This window comes from Danio rerio, chromosome 7 (assembly GCF_052040795.2).
Source record: "Danio rerio strain M-AB ecotype USA chromosome 7, GRCz13ab, whole genome shotgun sequence".
In the NCBI taxonomy this organism is placed as follows: Eukaryota; Metazoa; Chordata; class Actinopteri; order Cypriniformes; family Danionidae; genus Danio; species Danio rerio.
The window spans coordinates 75792261-75805000 of record NC_141027.1 but is presented as its reverse complement, the minus strand read 5'-3'; the positions used below and the strand labels follow the sequence as shown (position 1 = coordinate 75805000).

Genomic DNA, 12740 nt, shown 5'->3' with positions numbered 1-12740 from the left:
GCGAACGCAAGGAGAACATGCAAACTCTACACAGAAACGCCAACTGAGCCGAGGCTCAAACCAACGACCCAGCGACCTTCTTGCTGTGAGGCGACAGCACTACCTACTGCGCCACTGCCTCACCCACTTGCATCATACTATGGTAGTTATTCATTTATTTTTTCGGAAAACGCACCACTGCATGTTACCTTTATGTCAGGTGTTGGCATGAATAAGGGTCTTTTTCCACGTTTCACACAATCTATTCGTTAAAAGAACTTGATACGCGTCTCTAAAACATCTTACATTTTATTAAAATCTGCGTGGTTGTGAGGCTGCAGGAATACAGGACACATTAATTACCACACAAGAGCAGAGAAGGTCATGATAATAATGCTGGCCAACAGAAAATGAACAGAGATAAAGTGTGTGCAGTTTTGCATGTATATTTGATTTCCAATATTATTTTTTATTATGTTTGGAGCACCATTTCTAAACTCAGAAGTACAAGTTTGGGGATCTTTAGTGAAAACCTCAACCAATACATCGGAAAGAATTATATTCACATTTAAGCTTTAAATATTGAGACAATATTATTATTAACATTATCTATAAATAACAAAGCGTATAAGGGTGTTGTTGGTGTCGTTTGTCCACCAAATGTCAAACTTAATAGAAAAACTGTATTTACAACTCGCTGTCAAAACATTCTCTTGGAGCTGACAGATATCAGACTGCCGCAGACTGTTTGATATTGTGGTGAATTATGAATAGGAAATAAATAATGTTTACAGATGCGTGTAATAGTCACAGACTTGTGTCGTGAATGAGGATGTGTGTTTTCTTCTTTCACACATCAAGATCATCATCTGGATCCTCCTCATCGAAGTCATCGTTGGCGTCGGGTTCATACATGATCCTTCCTGAGCCTGGAGTCGGCCTCAGAAGAGCTGATTTCCTGCAAAAATATCATTTTAATACTGATTCTTCAACAATAGACGCAGTGCTCAGCATGTGTTAGGTACACCACTCGCAAATCTATCCTAGATATTAATATTTTTAATAGGAAGCTATACAATATTATATTTGTGCATATACTGTACATTAGATTAGTCAGTACTGAAGCCAAATCTGGAGCTTATCTAACAAAATAACTAACGATAACGGTCCAAAATCTAGTATACCTAAATTTTTGTTATAGAAAAATATTAAATACAAATTTTTAAAAAAGAGGAAAAATTAACAAGCAAAAAAAAGTAAAGATTAAGTTGAAATTTTGTAGTTTGTTATTTATTTTTTGCCATATTTTGCTTGAATTGAATTGTATTATCTCTCAATTTCTCAATATGCTTGGTGATATTATTTTATCATTATTATAAATTATAAATATACATTAGAAATATTATTGTAATGAATATATCCGTTTAATAAATCTATTTTGTCCAAATGCACCAAAATACATTGCCTATATTCACTGAGAAATGGATACAAATATTAATTTCCAAAATATGGTGCACTCTTATTATGCTGAGCACGGTACAAACAAAACATAAGGAAGTTATAGTAATAATATATAAAAACAATAAGTAAATAATAAAAAAATAAAATAAAAAAAATAAACATATACACATATATATATATATATATATATATATATATATATATATATATATATATATATATATATAAATGATGGGAAAGGAAAAAAGGAACAAATAAATACTGACCTTAAGTTTTAACTTAAATTAGTGTAATCCTCTTCAATTTAGAAATAAAACATTTTCAACACATTTTTAAACATGAGCATTTTAATAATAACTAATGTTTATGAATTAGTTATAATAAATAATTTCATTTGTCCAGGCATTATGACAGTACAAATATATTTTACTAGTTATTTTAAATGTAGGATAACTAGTATTTAGATTAAAGATTTAAGTCACTGGACAACAGTGGAGGTTTTTTTGTGGCCAATCAATAAGAAAAAAAAAATCTTTTAAAAATCTTTTAAAAAATCATACTTACAGTTGAAGTCAGAATTATTAGCCCCCCTGAATTATTAGCACCCCTGTTTATTTTTTCCCAAATTTCTGTTTAATGGAGGGAAGATTGTTTCAGCACATTTCTAATCATAATAGTTTTAAAAACCTATTTCTAATAACTGATTTATTTTATCTTTGCCATGATGACAGTAAATAATATTTTACTAGATATTTTTCAAGACACTTCTATACAGCTTAAAGTGACATTAAAAGGCTTAACTAGGTTAATAAGGTGAACTAGGCAGGTTAGGGTAATTAGGCAAGTTATTGTATAACGATGGTTTGCTCTCTAGATTATTAAAAAAATAGCTTAAAGGGGCTAATAATTTTGTCCCAAAATTTTTGTTTAAAAAATTGATAACTGCTTTTATTCTAGCCGAAATAAAACAAATAAGACTTTCTCCAGAAGAAAAAATATTATCAGACCTACTGTGAAAATTTCATTGCTCTGTTAAAAATCATTTGGGAAATATTTAAAAAAGAAAATAAAAATCAAGAGGGGGCTAATAATTCTGACTTCAACTGTATGTCCTAATATTGACCTTCGCTATTTTTATTTTTTTGTATTCGTTTTAATGCACTTATAAAAAAAAATACATGGCTAATTAAAAAATAACACAAATAATAAATTTGTCTTCAACTGTGAGTATTATATAAGTAATATTTTCTTTAGGAAGCTTTACAATATTATATTTGTGCATATACATTAGATTAGAGAGTACTAAAGCCAAATCTGGAGCTTATCTAACAAAATAACTTAAGATAACGAACCAAAAACAAGTACAGCCAAATTTATATGATATAGAAAAATATTAAATACAATTTTTCAAAAATAGCAAAAATCAAGAGAAACAAAAATATCTATAATTGTGTTGAAGTGTTGTAGGTTGCAATTTTCTTTCTAATATTTTGCATGAGTTTAATTGTATTTCAATTTCTAAAGATGTTCTATGATTAAATTATTATTTTAATAAATATACCCGTTTAATAAATCTGTTTTGTTTAAATGCACCGAAATACATTGCCTCCGCACAAGACGTTTGGCCAGCAGAGAAATTAAATGGTGGTGCCCAACTGAGCCTGGTTTCTCTCAAAGTTTGTTTTCTTCACTTTCGGCAACTTGTGAAGTTTTTTCCCTCTCCGATGTCGCCACTAGCTTGCATGGTTTGGGAGCGGTAGAGCTACGCATCGATGGATTTGCTCTCCAGTGTTTAGACCCTCAGTAGTGATTATTAAACCACACCAAACTGAACTGAACTGAACTTTAACACTATAAACTGAACTAAACTGTTCCAATTTATTATGATCTTTTATGTGAAGCTGCTTTGACACAATCTACATTGTAAAAGCGCTATACAAATACAGGTGAATTGAATTGAAAAAACTATATTCACTGAGAAATGGATACAAACATGCATTGTCAAAACTCAATTATGCTGAGCTCTGTATTTATGTATATAATTAAAATTAAATATTAGAAACAAAAATAATAACATTGTTAGAATGTTAGAAATGGACATCTAACTGAATTAAAATAATTACTAAATTACAATAAAAAACTAATTCAAAGGAAATAAAATCTACATTAAAATATATATATTTAAATTTTTTCAATTCAAAACACTAATACAACTTCAGAAATCAAGATATCTTACTTCTCTTGGCTAAACACAAACGGCAGCGCCACTTTCTCTTTGGCTCTTCTTTCCTCCTCAGACAGACGGAGATTGAAAGTCAGGTTTGATGCTGGATCGACCTGCTCAGATCACAGAGAAAAACAAACCCTTTCCTTGGAAATGCTCCAGGTAAACATGAGAATTACAGCAGCTCTGCTCACCTCAGCTGAATCCTGCTCTTTCTCTACACGATCATGTTGACGAGGTTTGCTCTGGACAGAAAGCGTCGCGTCCTCGGACACACTGAAGTACTCTTCCTATCAACAGATTTTTAGAGATTCATCATCTGAGCTCTGAATAAATAAGCTTTTCATTAATGCAGACTTTGTTAGGAAAGGACAATATTTGGCTGAGATAACATCATTGTCTAATGATGCACTTAATAATGCACATTACTAATCATGAAGGGAGTTTTGAGATATTTACTTTCAGAAAATATCTTTACACGTCACCCAGTGATAAGCACAGTTATTCTGCAAAATTAACGTTAAAGTGAAGGGCGTTCATCTGACAGGTTCATTTGCGATAGCACCCTCCCAATGGATAGTGGATAAGACGAAATGGCCAAGCATCCAGCCCTAAATATACAACTATTTCACTGAAACTCCAAGTGTTTAAACAAAAGAGAGGTTAAAGGCCTACAAGTCTTTGGATGCCAACAATGTTGTTCTGTGTGGTCATGTGCAAGAAATAATGCTCCATGATTACCAGGTTCAAAACTTTGTAATGCTAAAAACCGAGGTTCTGCCTAGCCAAGGACAAGGAAAGAAGACGGAGCTGTACAAGGCCTGGGTAATCATCGACAAGCAAAACAACTGCATTTTGACATTGAACTGCACCTGTATGGCATTTACATTTTATTCTAAGCATTCAGTGTGTGCAGTTTAATTCACCATATTTAACTGTTTGTGCTGAAATCATTGCTGCAATTAAAAACGAGTAATGTGTATGATTCAGCATAGCGTGAACTTACCTGATATAACATAGGAAATGCAGAGTTGAGCATTTTTAATTAAGTCCTCACTCCATTCTGCTCCCTTTTAGCCAAAGACAACTGCAGTTGACATTAAAGCAGTATGGTGTACGGTGAAAGTTAAGTTTTCTAATCTTCTTAAGTTTTCGATTTTGGCATCCTACCGCACAACACAACATCTTTTTGTGTATCTTTTTTTTGCAACCGGGAACCCGTGTGACATCATGTGTGACGTAGGTTGGCAATTCGTCTATACAAAGTATTTTTGGCTATGGCAAAAAAATATATCCATACAACTTTTATTTTTTGCAAAATGTAACCATATTAATCAGTGTTTTTTTAAATATAGTGTTTAAATTATCAAAATAAATTATTCAAAGACAGTATTTAAAGATTACATTTAAATATACAAATATGTTTAAATGTATCCAAACATCCACAAAAAGATGCATTAAGGCAGTTCCCTAAGGCAGGTAAGTATATTATCGCCCAGCTCTGATGTATCAAATCTGACTATAAGGCATTCTAATTATGACATATAACAAACTGTGAAGCATTACCGTAATAAGTTATAACTGAATTATATAAATACATACAGTTGAAGTCAGAATTATCACACCCCTGAATTATTAGCCTCCCTGTTTATTTTTTCCCCTCAATTTCTGTTTAACGGAGAGATTTTTTTCCAGCAGATTTCTAAACATAATAGTTTTAATAGCTCATCTCTAATAACTGATTTATTTTATCTTTGCCATGATGACAGTAAATAATTTTTGACTAGATATTTTTTTTAAGACACTACTATACAGCTTAAAGTGACATTTAAAGGTTTATCTAGGTTAATTAGCTTAACTAGGCAGGTTAGGGTAATTAGGCAAGTTATTGTATAATGATGGTTTGTTCTGTAGACTATCGAAAACAAATATAGCTTAAAGAGGCTAATAATTTTGTCCCTAAAATGATGTTTAAAAATTTTAAAACTGACTTTATTCTAGCCGAAATGAAACAAATAAGACTTTCTTCAGAAGAAAAAATATTATCAGACTTACTGTGAAAATTTCCTTGCTCTGTTAAACATCATTTGGGAAATATTTGAAAAAGAAAAAAAAAACTCAAAGGGGGCTAATATTTCTGACTTCAACTGTAAGTAATAAAAACTCAAGTCTTACCTCCTGCGTAACTTTGCCTGATTTTGTGCGTCTTGTGGTCGTCGCCACAGCATGACGTTCGTTGTTTGTGGGTGCCACAGAGATTACAGTACTGGCTAAGTGGCATACGATGCCCACAATACCTTGCAGATGCAAATCTGAATGCAGGAGACCGATAATAGTTTTAACAACTCCTCCTAGTGGACAATGAAGAAAAACAAAGAATTACTAGAGAATTATTACTAGAGACTGTATCTTCAATTTGTCAACCATTAAAAGTCTAAATGCAATAAATATTTAACATTTTTATAGAATTATATTTTAAATGTGTCTTTCACGCACATTTCTAAACCCATGCTCTATAAAAAATGCTGGGTTGTTGTAACCAAACATTGAGTCCGGTGTTGGTATGTCACTTTAAAATTATAGAATTACATTATTACAATTTAATTTAAATTACTTTGTCTAAAAAGAAATTTAATTTCACAATATGTAATAAATAAGTAAAATCAATAAATATTTACTTGCCTAAATAGTACTTAACATATATACAGATTTATGCCAAACAATTTAAAGTCTTTTAATTTTTTCAAATGGAGTCTGACGGATCTCTTTTTTTAATAAAACTAAATAAAAAAACACTTAAAAATGATAAACATTATGTATCAAGACTGTCACTGCATTGCCTAAGAATTAATTAAAACTAATTGTAATTAAATTACCTAAAAAAGAAAAGTAAACCCTTTACTTTTCAGTGGAAAAGTAATTTAATTACAGTAACTAATCACTTTGTTTGTAACTATATTACACCCAACACTGATTGGGTCAAATATGGACAAACCCAACTGTTTGGGTTAAATTTAAATAAAAAAAAAACTTAACCCAAATGTTGGATTGGACCATATTTTACCCAATGTTTAGATACAGCAACCCGTTTTTAGAGTGCATGTAATGTAACTTCCACTCCTTAATTTATTTATTAAATTGATTAACAGTTAAATAACGATGTTGCCTTGGTAACTACAGTAAACAAAGCAGCGTGATGTCAAATCTAGCAGGATTTTATCAATTAAACTACACAGCACCCAAATATTCTCTGATTAAATTCAGGCAAACTTCAGCATACAGCAATACATTGTACAATCAAAAAAAAAAAAAAAAAGATACAAAATTTAATATATTGCAAAATGGTAATCAATGCCTTTAGGATGTAGGCTGAAAGACATGGTTACAAACATGACAATAGAAAAGATGTCTATATATTAAGAGATTAATTCAAGGTCTTTGAGGGAGTTTGGGGAGCTCAAAAACTGTTCCTAAAATGTGGTGGAGTTGGAAATGTGTTGATGTAATGTAAAACACTGAGGGCTCTATTTTGATGGTTCATGTGCAGAGCGCAAAACGCAGGGCGCAAACACTTTCAGGGCGTGTCAGAATGCATTTTTGCTAATTCAAGGACGGGAAAATCCGCTTTGCGCCGTGGCGCATGGTCTAAAAGGGTTGAGTTTATTTTCTTAATGAGTTATAGGTGTGTTTTGAGAATAAACCAATTAGAGTCTCATCTCCCATTCCCTTTAAGAGCCAGCTGCGTCACGCCAAGAGCACATTCGCTATTTACAGGACGCAAAGTAAGTCTAAGTGGAAAAAATGAGCATTTCACAAGCAAACAGTTAACAGTTTTGTTTTTTTTTTACAGAAAACTGTTAAACAGAGCATCTACTGCGTGAGAATGAGAGATAAATGATCTACTTTCACTTTCGCTCCCGTGGATAGGGAAACCTTTACGCACAGACATCAATTAGTCTATAAATAATTAATTTTGTTTGTTAAGCGCAAAGATTTGCTTTAAAACATAAATAAATAAATAAATGAACAACAATAACGAAGTGTGCTCAAAAAGCTGAGTTATATCTTAATACACATGATCTGCCCCATATGGTCTAAAACCTGCAGGTGGGCAAATCTAAGCTTGTTTTAATAAAACAAATATAAATATGGATATAATAAATAATACTGCTAATAATAATAACATTATACAAAAGCAAATTATTATGAATGAACTGAAAAAGCCTCCCGAGATGAAGAAGACATAAAAGCAGTGATTTTTCATATTTAGGTAGGCTAGAAAATAATATGTTTTTTGAATATTTTAATCCTTTATATTTATATTCTATATATATATATATATATATATATATATATATATATATATATATATATATATATATATATATCCTTAATATTTTAATTATTTTTCAAATGTAAAGATATTTGCGTATTGCTCTACATCTTGTGTGTAGGCTATTAAGCAGTGTGTAAGCGAGGTGCAACTCTGCGCTGGAGTTTAGACCGGGTTTGTTTTGGTCTAATAAAAAATCTATTATAGTTTCTCAAAATAGCAACGCGCCAGCGGTCCGCCTCAGAATGCCTTCCTTTTTAGACCAGAACGCCTATGGGCGCACATATGAGCACTAATGCATTTGCTATTTAAACAGCGTGGTGCAAAACGACAATTGTGTCAAGCTAAAACTAGCAAATAACATTTGAACCACGCCTTGCGCCGGGTGTATGATAGGGCCCTGAGACTTTTTTTGGTTTGTTTTGTTGTTGTTTTTACTTCTATGTTATTAGAGTGTAAAGTTAAAATGCAATACAGATAATTTAAAAAAAATGTAATACTTTTTAATTTACTTTTTAATACTTTTAACACTTTTTAAAACCCCGCAGACACCCTGAATAATCTCCTAAGTGTTTCTTGGGGAAAATGCTTCACCTTTTCTGAGCTCCTGAAGACTCTGACAGACGATGACAGGATTGTGATGTCTTAAAACCAGCGAGAGAGAGTCAACAACTAGAACTGATGCTTTAGCAGGTTGCGAGTCTCTGATGAGTTGAGTTATGTGTTGAGAAGTGAACTGCTGAACGGTGAAAGAAGATTTGCCCCTCCAGCCGAGGGGATCAGGAAAACCCTTATGAAAATGAAGCCTTTAAACACACAAACAATATAAGATCAGGTATTTTAGCGGCAGAAAAGCGTGCTTCATCTGTTATTGTACTTTCCTTCAGCTTAGTCTCTATTTCAGAGATCGCCACAGCAGAATGAACCGCCAATTATTCCGGCATATGTTTTACGCAGAGGATGCCCTTCCAGCTGCAACCGAGCACTGAGAAACACCCATACACTCTCACATTCACACACACAATCATACTCTATGGCCAATTACCCAGCATATCAGTCATAAAAGCATCTCTAATGCATGTCACAAACCAATTATATTTTCATGATACTCACTTTTGCGCAAAACTGCAGTCTAAGCCAGCACACACTTCTGTTTCAGGACTCTCAAACCCCAGCACATGCACATCCTCGTCCCTTCACAACATACAAACACAAGTCAGGCATTATTACAACATACAGTGGAAGTCAAAAACAGCTGCAGACTGAACTCGCCTCTTCAGCGCTGCGTTAATACAACACCGGAGGATTCCTCGACCGCAGCATTGGACAGAATCTGATGGCAGATACACATTATAGATGTAGTTAGTCCATTCAGAAGTGCAAAAAGAATGTTGGACATTTGATATTCTCAAATTTAGGGAGCATCTTTAAAGTTGCATAAGACACTATTTTATCTACTAAAAAGTTCATGAACACTCACCAGCCTTTTTATTAGGTACACCTGTCAAACTGCTCGTTAACGTAAATTTCTAATCAGCCAATCAGATGGCAGCAACTCAATGCATTTAGTCATGTAGACATGGTCAAGACAAAATACTGAATCAGAATGAGGAAGAAAGGGGATTTAAGTGACTTTGAATGAGTCAGACTGGCTGGTCTGAGTATTTCAGAAACTGCTGATCTACTGGAATTTTCACGCACAACCGTTTCTAGGGTTAATAGAGAATGGTTCTAAAAGAGGAAATATCCAGTGAGAGGCAGTTCTGTGGGTGCAAATGCCTTGTTGATGCCAGAGGTCAGAGGAGAATGGCCAGACTGGTTCCAGCTGATAGAAAGGTAACAGTCACTCAAATAACCACTCGTTACAACTGAGGTCTGCAGAAGAGCATTTCTGAACGCACGACATGTCTAACTTTGAGGCGGATGGGCTACAGCAACAGAAGACCACACTGGGTGCCACTCATGTCAGCTAAGAACAGGAAACTGAGACTACAATTCACACAGGCTCACCAAAATTGGACAATAGAAGATTGGAGAAACGTTGCCTGCTCTGATGAGTCTCAACTTCTGCTGCAACATTCACATGGTCAGGTCAGAATTTGATGTCAACAACATGAAAGCATGGATCCATCCTGCCTTTTATCAACGGTTCAGGCTGGTGGTGGTGGTGTAATGGTGTGGGGGATATTTTCCTGGCACACTTTGGGCTCATTAGTACCAATTGAGCATTGTGTCAAAACCACAGCCTTTCTGAGTATTGTTGCTGACCATGTCCATTCCTTTATGACCACAGTGCACTCATCTTCTGATGGCTACTTCCAACAGAAAACGCGCCATAAAGCACAAATAATCTCAGCCTAAAATGCAAAAGCCTCAAAAAAACAGCTTGACCAGCCTTTAGTTGGTTTTAGCTGGTCATCTCCCAGCCCGAACAGCTAAGACCAGGCTGGAAAGGGCTGAAAACCAGCCTGGATATGACCAAAACCCCTCTAAAACCAGGCTGGTTAACCAGCTAAAACCAGCCAACCAGCCTATGCTGGTTTAAGCTGTTTTTTTCAGCAGGGCTATAACAGTGTATTGCAATGTAACTTTAGAGACGGTCCCTATTTATGCTAATATCAAACATTTAACTTCAAACTAGCTATATGTATATATCAGTGGAGAACGGTAAAATATATATATAATGTATAGTGTGTACTTTACCCTGAATGAGTATGAATCCTCCAGCGTCTGCTGCCTGTAGCACTTCTAACAGCATGACTCAAAACACTACCAGCTAACAGATAAACTGCTCTGCAAAATATACAAAGCACTGTATTATTACAACAGCTACTGATTAAACATTATGAAGATCTAACGAAAAAGATGACAGCCACTAATGTAAAATCTAGTGTATGAGTTACAATCCACGAGTGAAATCAACACGAGTTGGATTACAGTGGCCAATCAGAGGAGCGCTCCTTCTCGCTTTTTCTTTGCATGTAAACTTAAGCAATGCATTACCGCCATCTGCTGTACTGTAGTACTGACATGTCAGCAAACAAGCATTAAAAATGTGGCAATGCAATTATATGTAAAATGGCATTGCATTTATTTATATAAATGTGTATTCTTAGCGACACTTGTGCGAAGCTTGGTACAAAATGAAAACATTTAATTAGTTCTATAATTTATATTTGCGATTTTCCAACTGCAATTATAGTATGTACACAAAATACAGACTAATTTAAATCATCATCATCATTTAATACAGTGTAAATTCACTAGTGTTGATCCTGGACCATCATCATCATTTAATACAGTGTAAATTCACTAATGTTGATCCTGGACCATCATCATCATTTAATACAGTGTAAATTCATTAATGTTGATCCTGGACCATCTTCATCATTTAATACAGTGTAAATTCACTAATGTTGATCCTGGACCATCATCATCATTTAATACAGTGTAAATTCACTATTGTTGATCCTGGACCATCTTCATCATTTAATACAGTGTAAATTCATTAATGTTGATCCTGGACCATCATCATCATTTAATACAGTGTAAATTCACTAATGTTGATCCTGGACCATCATCATCATTTAATACAGTGTAAATTCACTAATGTTGATCCTGGACCATCATCATCATTTAATACAGTGTAAATTCACTAATGTTGATCCTGGACCATCATCATCATTTAATACAGTGTAAATTCACTAATGTTGATCCTGGACCATCATCATCATTTAATACAGTGTAAATTCACTAATGTTGATCCTGGACCATCTTCATCATTTAATACAGTGTAAATTCACTAATGTTGATCCTGGACCATCATCATCATCATTTAATACAGTGTAAATTCACTAATGTTGATCCTGGATCATCATCATCATTTAATACAGTGTAAATTCACTAATGTTGATCCTGGACCATCATCATCATTTAATACAGTGTAAATTCACTAATGTTGATCCTGGACCATCTTCATCATTTAATACAGTGTAAATTCACTAATGTTGATCCTGGACCATCTTCATCATTTAATACAGTGTAAATTCACTAATGTTGATCCTGGACCATCTTCATCATTTAATACAGTGTAAATTCACTAATGTTGATCCTGGACCATCTTCATCATTTAATACAGTGTAAATTCACTAATGTTGATCCTGGACCATCTTCATCATTTAATACAGTGTAAATTCATTAATGTTGATCCTGGACCATCTTCATCATTTAATACAGTGTAAATTCACTATTGTTGATCCTGGACCATCTTCATCATTTAATACAGTGTAAATTCACTAATGTTGATCCTGGACCATCTTCATCATTTAATACAGTGTAAATTCACTATTGTTGATCCTGGATCATCATCATCATTTAATACAGTGTAAATTCACTATTGTTGATCCTGGATCATCATCATCATTTAATACAGTGTAAATTCACTAATGTTGATCCTGGACCATCATCATCATTTAATACAGTGTAAATTCACTAATGTTGATCCTGGACCATCTTCATCATTTAATACAGTGTAAATTCATTAATGTTGATCCTGGATCATCATCATCATTTAATACAGTGTAAATTCACTAGTTTTGATCCTGGATCATCTTCATCATTTAATACAGTGTAAATTCACTAATGTTGATCCTGGACCATCTTCATCATTTAATACAGTGTAAATTCATTAATGTTGATCCTGGACCATCTTCATCATTTAATACAGTGTAAATTCCTTATTGT

General features: G+C 33.6%; 1 protein-coding gene across 1 annotated transcript; it reads right to left on the bottom strand.

Moving 5' to 3' along the window:
• Positions 1-272: 272 nt before the first annotated feature.
• Positions 273-10924, bottom strand: elp5 (elongator acetyltransferase complex subunit 5). The gene is given in 8 exon segments (NM_001080067.2): positions 273-937; positions 3677-3777; positions 3859-3954; positions 5840-6015; positions 8592-8803; positions 9111-9191; positions 9270-9330; positions 10701-10924. Coding segments are annotated over 8 exon segments (891 nt in total). The 5' UTR covers positions 10756-10924; the 3' UTR covers positions 273-828.
• Positions 10925-12740: the final 1816 nt, after the last annotated feature.